The sequence below is a fragment of the Myotis daubentonii genome, chromosome 3, assembly GCF_963259705.1.
Source record: "Myotis daubentonii chromosome 3, mMyoDau2.1, whole genome shotgun sequence".
NCBI lineage: Eukaryota > Metazoa > Chordata > Mammalia > Chiroptera > Vespertilionidae > Myotis > Myotis daubentonii.
The window spans coordinates 31,218,980-31,231,938 of record NC_081842.1 but is presented as its reverse complement, the minus strand read 5'-3'; the positions used below and the strand labels follow the sequence as shown (position 1 = coordinate 31,231,938).

Sequence of the window (12,959 nt, the reverse complement as noted above, 5' to 3'; positions counted from 1 at the left end):
AGAGAGAAACATTGATCAGCTGCCTCCTGCACACCCCCTCCTGGGGATGTGCCTGCAACCAAGGTACATGCCCTTGACCGGAATCGAACCTGGGACCCTTGAGTCCATAGGCCGATGCTCTATCCACTGAGCCAAACCGGTTAGGGCTCCCCTACCTCTTCTTACAGAAGTCATTATCTTCTCTTAGCTTCATCATAATTATGTATTAAGTGCCCTTGTAGGTAGTACTGTGACATGTGCTATTCAAAGACAAAAGTGTTCTGTGATTAAACATCTCTCAGTTGGATTAGAAATTATCCAGGTATATTTTGCACATGGAAAGTGCTCAGTTAAATCATTGTTGACTGCAGAATGAATGAGAAATGAACAACTAAATAGTATTAAACAGCAAGAAGATTATTCACTAATAGTCTTCTGTTCAAGCCAATGATCCATCGTTCCTCACATTTAATTAGAGAAAGTCTGCAGGAAGAGCTGGGACCCCCGTGAAGTAAAGAGCAGGAATTTGACCAAAAAATATATTTTTTGGGGTAGGAATGTGGAAAGAGAAAAAAAAATCCATTTTCAAGTTGTACTTGGGATGCACAGAGAGGAAATTTGTTACTAAAGTAATTTCAGATGCCCTAAATAAAATAGCTAGCTAGCAACAAAGCATTACTAATGATCAATCTTGTCATTACCGGTCTGGAACTACCGCCTTGTGTTACTGGAAGTGGGAAACAGCCATGACAGAAAGTATTCTTGTATTTTGGCAATTAGAGTGATTTTGTTTTTCAGAAGCGGTAATACACACAGGTCATCTGGCCAGGCTGCGGAAGCTCGACCTGAGCTATAATGACAGCATCTGCGATGCAGGATGGGCCATCTCCTGCCAAAACGTGTGGCTCCTCAGAGAGTTAACGGAGCTGGATATTAGCCTTCGGCCATCAACTTTTCGGGATTGTGGACCATGGTTTAGACACTTGTTATGTGCCGTGACCAGACTTCCGGCGATCACTGAAATAGGAATGAAGAGATGGATCCTCCCACCTTCACTGGAGGAAGAGCTACAACGCTTGGACCAAGATTGCAGCAGCAGCATTCACTTTGACCATGGCGGGTGTCAGTAAGCTGGTTTCCCAAGGTCATGTATATGATTCCATGTATATAACATTCTTGAAATAACAAAATTATAGAGACAGAGAACAGCTCAGGGATTGAGAAAGGGGTAGGTGGTAGATGTGACTAAAAGGAATAACGCAGTAAAGACCTGTGGTGATGGAACAATTTTGTATCTTGATTGTGGTGGTGGCTACATGAAGCTACATGAGACAAAACTGCATTGAAAAAAAAACCTGCATTGACCCCCCCCTCCCCACACACACACACACACAAATGAGTGTATGTGTAACTGATGGAGTCTGAATAAGTTCTCCTGATGGTACCAATGTAGATTTTCTGGTTTTGTTATTGTACTCTAGCTTTGCAAGATGTCAACACTAAGGGAGGGTAAAGGGTACATGGGCCTCTCTGTACATTTCTTTGGAACTTCCTATCCTATATAATAAAAGCCTAACATGCTAAGTGTCCAGTCGTCTGGTCGTCCATTCAACCAATCAAAGTGTAATATGCTAATGATATGCTAAGGCCGCTCAACTGCTCGCTATGACGTGCACTGACCACCAGGGGGTAGACATTCCAACCGGTAAGTTAGCTTGCTGCTGGGGTCCAGCCGATCGGAACTGAGTGAGATAGGCTAGACACACCCTGGAGCTCTCCTGTGGTCCCTCCCTGGCTGGCCAACCTCCCATGTCTCTCCCTGGCACCGATCGGGCACCAGTGGGGTCCCTTGGCCTGTCCTGTGCCCTCTCACAATCCGGACTGAGGGACTTCTCCATCTCCCCCCCCCCCCCCAGTGCATGAATTTCGTGCACCGGGCCTCTAGTGAATATATAATTATTTCAAAACTAAAAGTTTGTTACAGAATACTATAACGAACCTCCATGTAACTATCAGATATTTCTGCAGTTATCAGCTTACGTCCAATCTTGTTTCATTTGGACCCCCCACACTTGCCTGATATTATTCTGAAGTAATTCACGGGCTTCATATCATTTTCTCATAAATATTTCAGTAAAAGTAAGAATATTTACTTTAACACATAACCATAATTTAATGAATAATTTTAGTGTGGTGGGCATCTAATTCCTATATATTTTTGCCTTCTTAATCCATCAGGGTTCATTACCTCAAGTCATTAATATACAAAATTATTTCTTCTTTTCCTTTGCAGGTTTTTCTTTTCCACCCTTCTTCCCTGACTTAGATTTTAGAGAATTCTTTCCTTTCTTTCGCACTTTTAACATTTCACTAAATTTCCCAAGTCCTTTCCGTACCATCATTCCACGCCACCAGGACTGAATCTGAAAACAGATAAACCCAAACAGTATTAGCTGGTATCACTGGGAATGGTTACAACTCTTTGTTCTGACATGTGGTTTTAAAAATGTGGAGAATGCAATGTGATGAGAACTCTAAACCTTATTTTCTCTCTTTCTCAATTGGCCAGTAGTCATCCAGGTATTTTTTTAAAGTATTGAGTGCTTTTATGCACCAAGCCCTGTTCCAAACCTTCGGGAAACAGCAGTTAACAATGCCTGGCACATAGTAGAAGCTCAATAAATACTATTATCCCTGACTTTGTGGAGCTCACATTCCAGTGAAGGGAAGAGACAATAAACAATAAACACATAAATGTATAATTAGATGGTGTTCAGTGCCCTGGAGATGGCAGTGCACAGTAAGGGGAAGAGGGCGTGCCTTTACCCTGCCTTCCTTCTTATTACTAGTCTTCCTATGCCCCTGCCCACCTACAGCCAGCCCACCCTTGTTGCCTCACTCAATCCTATTCCCTCGCACCTACTCAGAAACATCCCACCTCTAGAACTAAGTAGACTCTTTGAACCTTTAGCAGCCAGAGCCAGAACTGTGAGAAAACACATTTCTATTATCTAAGCGTCCTAGTCTATGGTCTGTTGTTATGGTAACCTGAGGCAGTCATTTTTCCAATGAAGCCTACCTGTTGAGTTCAAGTTCTGACCATCTCATTTAAATTGAAATTCCACAGCGCACACACACACACACACACACACACACAACTTCTGGTCATCTCAGTTCCCCTTAGCTTGAACTTTTTTTCCAATACCACTTATCACTTTCTAACACAGTATATAATTTTACGTTACCTATTCATGTTTTTATTCCCATCACACTAGACTTTAAGCAATATGAGGACATATTGTGTTTTGTTCAAACGGGTGTATTTCCAGTGCCTAGAACAATGCCTGGCACAGAGTAGAAGCTCAATAAATATTTGCTGGAGGAATGAAGAAGTTAGGTGGGGGTATGCTGTTTTATATAAGGTAGACTAAGGGCAGGTATGACGAAATTTGAGCAGCGACTCAACTAAGTGGAGGCAGAGTTTTGCCCATACCAGGGGAATGATCTCTGGGCAGAAAGAGCCAGTGTGAAGATCCTGAGGCAGGAGCACGCCTGGGCCTTAGAAACCTACCGAGGATCCCGTTTGTGACTCAAGTGAAGCAGAAAAGGGAAAGATGAGATGGGGAGGGAAAGCAGCAGATCGGTTAGGGTGGTGATTTTCCAGGGGACAGTACTGCCCTCTAGAGGCATTCTGAAAATGTGCAGGGCTTTTTGTTGTCAAGGTCTTCACTTGTGTGACATGCACCCTGGTCCACAAAGACTTTCCAAGGGTGAGCAAGCTTGGACAGTTTGGAAGCAATCCAGCTCCAAACTTCCACGCGTACCCTTTTCTAAAATGTGTCTGCCTAGGAACACAGCTGCCCCTCTGGCACACCTCTCACCCACCTGAGTCTGACTAGGGTGTGTTGCCCTGGACTTCAAAAACCTCTGGGACACCAAAATAAAAGGGGGGGGGGGGAGGACAATTCAAAGTAATATCACTGATGTTGGCTCTAAGGACAGGTAACCAATCCTTTTGCCTTCCAACTCTTCGCCTTCAAGAAAATTGAAGGTAGAACAGTTGATTTGTCTGCTAAGAGCCTGCTATCTGATTTGGGGTATAAACCTGGGAGAAGTTTCAGAGATGTTTAAGGCATTGCCATTTAAAACAAAATGTGGCAAAGAAGAAAACTTCTTATCACCTAATTTATGGGGACAGTGTTTCTCGGCACTTCATTTGTAAAATGAAAAATAGGCATAGAACTGATGCCAAGCCCCATCTCATTCTAGCCATAAGTACTATTGATGCAAGGATACATAAACCATGTGGAAAAGTTTCTCTCATTTGTGTATGTATTTACCCAAAATCTTATAGGTCAAATAATTAAACACCAAAATTCATAATAGATGCTATGTTGTTATGGTCAATTTTATACTACCAATAATTATAATATGACTAATAAAATGTAATAATTCTAGAACATTATAAAACCCTATAGTTACAGAAAAAAATAATTTTAATTTGCATAAATATTTTTGTTACCCATAAGTATGAAAGGTGATCTATAAATGACTTTAAATTATATATATATAAAATATATAACTAAATAAAACTAAAAAAATGATATGTACAGGGTGTTCCCCCAAAATGTATACACACTTTAATAGCTGATAATGCAATTTTGAAAATGAAATGTATTTTAATAAACACTGCCTTTATAATTATTCAAAGTATGTGGATACATTTTTTGGGACACACTATATATATCACATAAAATATTAAGATCAATTCTACAGGGAAAATGGTATGAAAATAGATGTTCAAGAAGAAAAGGATATAACAAAATGTCTGCCTGTAAAATAAGAACTTGTTCAAGTATCTTGTAAATTGATGTTGACTGACATATCAAATCAAAATAATATTTAGATTCCATTGGGTACATTTAAAATATTGATCTAAGAGCTCTATTTTAAAATGTTTGATATTTAAAATTCACTGTAAAGTAAAAGCTTTGCAATGATTTAAACCTAGTGACAAAAAAGTTTAAATACCAATTTTGAAAATGTGCAAGAGGGTATATGGTTTTTCAAAATGCTCTTAGGAAGACTCCAAAAAGTATTTTTATTCTTCCAAAGTAGTCATTTCTGAATACATACATATTAAAACAAATATTTTAACATAAATAACTGTCCTTATCTTTCCTTTTATGTTGTAGCTCAGGCATTACTTTGATTTATTAAAAGTATGTAGTTTTGGTAGGTAATATTATCTATGAGTTTAATTTCAGGGAAATGAAAATGGTCGATTTCAGCAGAGGAGAGCTGATCAACCTATATTTTGACAGCGTCAGTGTGACTGCTGAATGAAAGGTATATTTTCGGGGAGCAGGTTGGAAGTAGGAGTGTGAGAAGATGGGGGCTTGGAACAGTTGAATGGAGAACACTGAATACTGACTGAAGTGAACACATTCCTGCTCTGTCTGGGGTATCCTTATGTCTGTCTCCATGAGCTTCATGGGCAAGACAGGCCTCTTAGTTCTTTGATCTTAGTTCAGTGATGGCAAACCTATGACACATGTGTCAGAGGTGGCATGCGAACTCATTTTTTTTGGTTGATTTTTCTTTGTTAAATTGCATTTAAATATATAAAATAAATATAAAAAATATAAGTCTTTGTTTAACTATGGTTGTAAATATCAAAAAATTTCTATACGTGACACGGCACCAGAGTTAAGTTAGGGTTTTTCAAAATGCTGACATGCCAAGCTCAAAAGGTTCGCCATCACTGTCTAGTTCTAGTTAGTGGCAGAGAAGAACTCTGGTCACTAGACCTCTGCACCATAAATGCTTTCATTTCTAATTTTTCAGCCTTATCTTACTGACTTTGTTACTATCAGCTTTCCATACCAGTGAATGCTCTAAGAATTTTAGATTGTTTTAAGAGTTGAAATTTTGGTTTCTTTTGCCTGATTGTTGGCTTCTTACCTGACAAGGAGACGAGGAACAAAAATGCTAGGATGATGTTCAAAATTCTCTCGCTTGGCCCTGGGTAAGTAAATAAGAGTCTCTACTCTCAAGGACAAGGTACCGATGTGTAAAGAGCAGCCCCATTGGATAATCTAATGTGTTTAACACTAACCCCTCTCCAAAGCAACTAGGAGTCTATTACCCAGAAACTTTGCTGATTTACCTTTGTCGCTATTATTTTCATATGTCTTTTATTCATAAGGTATGTGAAGATAGCCTCTTTGCCTTCAGTGTACACTTCTTTTGGGGGATCTTCCATAGGATTGTCCATCAGCGTCAGAACATCGAGATTCACTAGACTATCTAAATTCTCTGGAAGTTGGGTGAGCAAGTTTTTCTCAAGCAGTAATTCTCTCAAAGCTGAAACAATATTTTAAAATGATGAATTTATCTTAAAAACAGGCAAGAATTAAAACGTGAATTCTTTAGTCCAGTCATTTTGAAAGGTTTGTTTTCTACTGTGCCATGTCACAAAAAACATCAGATTTGATGAGGCAACCTGAAGTTCTCTTCTTTAAAACAACTCAGAGTTGTTGGACTTTGTGTAAATAAGTATTGGAGACAAGAAACATTAATAAACACTAAAAGATTTTGAGAATATTTCATTCCTCCAGAGACCAAGGACCGAATAAAAATGTACAGTCAGGAGCATTACTAAAGAGTACTGGATCCAGGGGTGGGCACACTTTTTGACTCGAGGGCCACAATGGGTTCTTAAACTGGACCGGAGGGCCGGAACAAAAGCATGGATGGAGTGTTTGTGTGAACTAATATAAATTCAAAGTAAACATCATTACATAAAAGGGTACAGTCTTTTTTTTTTTTAGTTTTATTCATTTCAAACGGGCCGGATCCGGCCCGCGGGCCGTAGTTTGCCCACGGCTGGGATAGCCTCTAACCTTTGAATGTCTTGTGGTTAGGTAACAGCTTGCACTCATATTTCTTCATCCTCCTTTCACTAAAGAATAGGCATAGTTTGAAAACATATCTATAAACCTGAAGATTCAGTACACTATGGGGAAATTTTTTTTTAATCTGGCCCCAGTAGGACCTCAGCAAAAAGCTTAAGTAAATGGATATGTTTGAGCGTTTAAATATGAATCATATATGACTTTTCATGTCAATCATGTAGCTTCAAAAGCCTCCCTCCCCCTGCCCCTTGCTGATTTCACCATTGTGAGTCAGTATTTTCTTTTTCTTCAAGTGACTTAGTGACCTAATATGAATTTACTACAGGGCCCCCAACTCCCAATTCCAACATGTAGTAGGGATTCAGTACATTTTTGTTGATGGTGTAATGACTAATTATCTTAGTAGTTGCTACTTGCTTTTCAAATTCCCAATAAATAATCTGCCTTTGGGAGGCTCTGAGCTGTACTAGTCAGAGACCTGACCTTCCCAGGGAACCCTGCAAGGAGGTAATGAGGTAGGGCCAAGCTCTCTAAACACGGAGGTTGGTCTTTAGAAAAGCAAAGAAGCTTTTATCAAGGGAAATGCTGGTCTCAAATTCTACTAGGCCAGCGGCTCTCAACCTGTGGGTCACAACCCCTTTAAAGGGGTCAAACGACCCTTTCACAGGGGTTGCCTAAGACCATTGGAAAACACATATATAATTACATATTTTTTTGTGATTAATCACTATGCTTTAACTATATTCAATCTGTAACAATGAAAATACATCCTGCATATCAGATATTTACATTACGATTCATAACAGTAGCAAAATTACAGTTATGAAGTAGCAATGAAAATAATTTTATGGTTGGGGTCACCACAACTTGAGGAACTGCATTAAAGGGTCGCGGCATTAGGAAGGTTGAGAACCACTGTACTAGGCTATGGGCCTACTAAGATTCCCCACCTTGTGCTTGGCAGATGGCATCTGGAAGCTGCTTAAGCAGATTGTGGCGGCAATCAAGAACTTCCAGGTTAGGCATTGATCCCAAGGCCACTGGCAAGTACTCCAGATGGTTGTTTTCTATATGCAGCTCCTTAAGACTCTGAAATAAGATCATAGTATACCACAATGATCCTTACACTGAAAAATGAGTTACAGCAACTAGAATCATCTGCGAGTTCCCATGCTACTTCAGTGAGGGTTATTATGCATTGGCATAAAGGGGGAAACATTTAAAGGGCCATCATCAAGAAGTTATTTTTCAGTTAAACTATTAGAAACGGTTCGCATTTATGTAGGGAAAATAGAACATGGGAATCTAGTATTTCTGTTTTACAAGAACTTTATGAAAAAGTAATTTGGATCATTTAACTACACACATCATTTGCTCCCTTTCAATAGCTAATTATCGGTGGCAGTTGCCTCAGAAGTATAATTTCCCCAAATATCAACCCAACATTGCCCAAGTGGAATTAGCCAAGTATACAGATAATAAGTTAACTACGTTCAAATTCACTGGGCAAACACTTGTTTGTATCTCACCCTAAGATTTTGAAGAGTGTGACATGATGTACAAGGAGCAAAATGATAGAGTTCTATGAACACAGCATAAAAGAATGGAGAATTCGGAATAGAAGCCCTGTGTCATAGGTGAGTATCTGCTATACATACCATTGACCATTGCTCAGTGCCATGACCAGGGATAATGTAGTGGCCCACACCTACTTTATCAGTATTAAAAAAGTGCAGGACCAGGAGCATGAAAATATAACAGTTCCTTAAAGTCTGCATATAGATAAAGACACACTGGTATGGCTACCAGTTAGTGAAGTGAACGTGTTGCTCTGCTAGGATTTATCACAGTGCCGTGGACCCATCCTCAGTGAACCTGGTGCAACAGTAAAATAGACCACGATTTACATTCCACCATGGAGAGTGGGAGGTCTATTGCCCCACCCAAACGGCAGCTCCCAGCATTCACCTGTATGATACTTTAACTTCAAAATAGTACAACTTTCAAGGGTAAGTTATGAAAAGTAGAAACAAAATGTAGAGCAGCATGGCTCAATTTTTGCAAATAAAACTTTCCAAAACACATAGTGGAAAGGAGTATGGCATGACATACCCACTAGCAATCACAATAACTTGTTTTGGGTATAAATCTGTGGGTTGATCAGGAAGACAGTGGAAGGCTCAAAGCATAATGATGACTGTTGTTAGGCGCTGGAAATCTGGTGTGGTTGATTCCACACGCAGCCTGTGGGAACAGGGCATGTTTCCCCAATATCAGCCAACTTAAGGAATTGGTAAGTGCGTACCTCTTTGCCTGCTCATTGGGGGTCTTACCTGTAGTTTCCCAATGTCCTCTGGCACAAAGGTGAGCTTGGCTCCCTGATCTTGCCCAATGTATAATTTCTCTAAGGACTCTAAAGAAAAGATTTCTTCTGGAAATGACATGAACTGATTCCCACTTAGTCCAAGTATCTTCAGTTTTGAAAGTGCACCGAAGTCTGAAGGTAACTAGAAGTATTCCAAAAAGATGTTTCAAGTCAATATTTTCTTTTAAATCCTCACATGAGGATATGTTTATTGATTTTAGAGAGGGGGGAGAGAGAGAGAAAGAGAGAGAGAGAGAGAGAAAGAGAGAGAGAAATTGATGTGAGAAACAACATCGGTCAGGTGCCTCCCCCCATGCCCCAATCAGGATGGAACCCACAACCTAGGTATGTACCCTGACCAGGAATCAAACCTGCAAACTTAATTGAGATTAAATCCTAGATTCTCTTCCTAAATCTTAAAGTTACTATCAAAACACTTACTTGCTGACAGGCAGTTTTAAAAGTCTATGGCAATTAGGAAAACAAAAGACCTACCCAAGGTTTTGAAAATTGAATAAAATATATATTTTTTAATAAACTCACACCTTGCCTGGCCCATGTACCACAATGGTTGAGCCTCGACCTATGAACCAGGAAGTCTACGATAGATTCCCTGTCAGGGCAGATGCCCTGATTGTAGGCTCAATCTCCAATAGGGGGCGTGTAGGAGGCAGCCAATCAATGATTCTCTCTCATCATTGCTGTATCTATGACTCTCTCCCTCTCCCTTCCTTTCTGAAATCAATAAAAATATATATTTTTTCAAAACCCACACCTTTTAGGCCTAGGATTTTTATAATGTCTGGGGAACACATGAGACTGGTGTCGACGGCCAAGAAAGACAGACCTATTATTTGGTTAGGTGTTGAATTCCAAGTATCCCTTTTTCTCCCTCTAGAGTTGTCTTTTGCTTTTCAAATAAATCTTTTTTATTTTAAATATTAAACAAAAGAAACAAATACAAGTATACCCAAATCTTTTGTTAATAAACACAATAAAATACTGCAATTAAAGTTGAGTTTCTCTACAATACCTTCATTTGCTTGACTACCTCCCTCTTCCCAGAAACAACCATTGTTAGGAATGTAGTTTTTTCCAGTCCATATTTTTTATACTCTTATGACATATATAAATATCCATAAAATTTGTTGTGTGTATATGTATTTTTGTGTGATTAAAAATTTTTATAAGTGGCATCATTGGGTTCTGCAATTCGGTGCTTTACTTTTTAACAAACATTAACATTTTGGGATTTCTCCACATTGGTACCTATAGCTCCCATTCACTTAAATTATTGCATAGCATTCCATTTTACAAATACACCACAATTTACTTGCTCATTCCTCTATTAGCTGACATTTAGATTGTCTTCCATTACTTCATGATTACCAACAATGCTATGATGAACATTTCTGAACAGGCCACCCTGTACACATGGGAAAGTTTCTCTAAAGCTGTTTTTGCAGTTTCCCATGAATGGAATATTAAGATCTAAGGTTGTATGTGTCAGAAAAATCTGTTTAAGGAAATCCTGTTAGGAGGTGGTCTTTATTAAGAATACTAGAGGCCCGGTGCATGAAATTTGTGTGTGTGTGGGGGGGTGTCCCTTAGCCCAGCCTACGCCCTCTCACAGTCCAGGAGCCCTTGGGGGATGTCCGCCTGCCGGCTTAGGCCAGCCTAAGCTGGCAGGCGGACATCCCTCTCGCAATCCGGGACCCCCTTTCTCCTTACTGCCCACCTGATTGCTGCTCCTTACTGCTCAGCTTGCCGCACCTTAGCACTGCTGTAGAGGTGGGAGAGGCTCCTGCTACCGCCACTGCATTCACCAGCTGTGAGCCTGGCTTCTGGCTCCCCACAGGGGGAGCACACTGACCACCAGGGGGCAGCTCCTGCATCGAGCATCTGCCTCTGCCGTAATGGTGGCGTAGGCTTTTATTATATAGATAGACCCCGGAGTCCAGCAGCTCTGGGTGGGAATCCTGCCTTCATCACTTATAGTAGGCATGTGGCCTTGACAAGTTAGTTATGCACCCTGCACCTCATTTTCCTCATATGCCATTGAGGATAATATTACCTACATCAAAAATACTTGTCAGTCCCTAGCCGGTTTGGCTCAGTGGATAGAGCATGGGCCTGTGGACTGAAGGATCCCGGGTTTTATTCTGGTCAAGGGCACATGCCCTGGTTTCGGGCTCTATCCCCAGTTGTGGACATGCAGGAGGCAGCCAATCGATTATTCTCTCTTATCATTGATGTTTCTGTCTCTCCCTCTCCTTTCCTCTCTGAAATCAATAAAAATGTATTTTTAAAAAGATACTTGAGAGGATTAAATGAGATAATCCTTGCAAAAAACAAACAAACACTTTGCCCAGTGCCTAACATACATATTGTAAATAAACGGTAGCTACTAATTGTGATCAATGTTGTTCTTGGAGGGGAAGGGAGGGGAGGGGAGGGGAGGGGAGGGGAGGGGAGGGGAGGGGAGGGGAGGGGAAGGGAGGGGAGGGGAGGGGAAGGGAGGGGAGGGGAGGGGAAGGGAGGGGAGGGGAGGGGAGGGGGGGGGAGTCATAAAAGTGATCGCCGTGTTGGCTATATTTGTTAACCCTGGATGTTTGCCCATAAAGTCAGTTAGAATGTGCTGATGTTTAGACACAGAACCGCACCAACTTCGGGCAGGGAGGGCCCGGGGTGAGGGCTTAGGCCCTAGTGCCAGCCGGGAAAGGGATCCGTACCTTCCCTATCTTATTATCATCCAGCGCCAGGATCTCCAGGTTCTTCAGCGAACAGATCTGCACGGGGAAGCCTTGCATGTGGTTCTGACTGAGGTCCAGGAAGCGCAGGTTGACCAGGCGCCGGAAGGAGCGGCGCAGCGAGCGCAGGCCGGTGTTGCACAGGTAGAGCAGGTGCAGCGAGGTCCACTTGCAGACCAGGCGCGGCACCTTCTCCAGCGGGTTCCCGCTCAGCCCCACCTCCGCCATCTCCGAGAGGCTCCCCAGGCTGCGCGGGAGGGAGTGGAGGCGGTTGTAGGAAAGATCCAGCACCGACAGCTGGTCGCACTGGCACAGGGACTCGGGCAGCCCCTGCAGGCTGTTGTGAGCCACGTAGAACTTCTGCAGCCTGATGAGCTTCCCGATCTCCTCCGGGAGCGCCGTCAGCCTGTTCTCATCCAGGTCAATGATCACCAGGTTGCGGAGGACGCAGAGCTCCGGCGGGAAAACCTCAAATTGGTTTTGCTTCAGGTAGAGCTCCCTCAGTTTGGTCTGGTTCACAATTTCCTTGGGCAGAGACTTCAGGCGGTTTCCCGACAGGCCGAGCAGCTCGAGGTGGTGGAGGTGTTTGCAGATTTCGGTGGGGATCTCCCCGACCTGGGTGCGGTAGAGGCGGAGCTGGCGCAGGGAGCGGATGCTGCTGAGGACCCGGATCCAGGAGGGGAGGATGGGGTTGTCGCTCAGGTCCAGGCCCTCCAGGCGGCTCAGCTTTCCCAGCTGCAGGCACAGCTTGCTCAGCCTGTTATTGTTCAGGTAGAGGACTTTGATGTTCGTTAGGTACTGAATATCCTGGGGGATCTCCTCGATGTGGTTATTTTCCAGGTGCACCTCTTCTAATTCTCTTAGTTCTAGGATCCCCGGCGGGATCGTAGCCAAGTTCTGATTAGCGGCATCGAGGAAAAATGTTCTCCCGGATGTGCCGTGGGTCAT

The 12,959-nt window shown here is 42.1% G+C and overlaps 1 protein-coding gene across 1 annotated transcript; it reads right to left on the bottom strand.

The window, feature by feature from the left end:
- Positions 1-1,882: 1,882 nt before the first annotated feature.
- On the bottom strand, positions 1,883-12,959 carry LRRIQ4 (leucine rich repeats and IQ motif containing 4). Its single transcript, XM_059686990.1, has 5 exons — positions 11,994-12,959; positions 9,230-9,403; positions 7,847-7,985; positions 6,149-6,345; positions 1,883-2,402 (listed from the first exon to the last, which is right to left on the bottom strand). Exons 1-5 carry the CDS (start codon positions 12,957-12,959, stop codon positions 2,250-2,252), a joined length of 1,629 nt encoding a protein of 542 aa, XP_059542973.1. The 3' UTR covers positions 1,883-2,249.

Excerpts from the sequence above, each read along its gene's own strand:
- LRRIQ4 (XM_059686990.1), bottom strand. The coding sequence starts at position 12,959 with ATGACCCACGGCACATCCGGGAGAACATTTTTCCTCGATGCCGCTAAT. Across the intron at positions 9,404-11,993 it reads ATGATAATAAGATAGGGAAG|TTACCTTCAGACTTCGGTGC; the intron begins GTACGGATCCCT and ends GAATACTTCTAG. Across the intron at positions 6,346-7,846 it reads TGCCATCTGCCAAGCACAAG|CTTTGAGAGAATTACTGCTT; the intron begins GTGGGGAATCTT and ends ATATTGTTTCAG.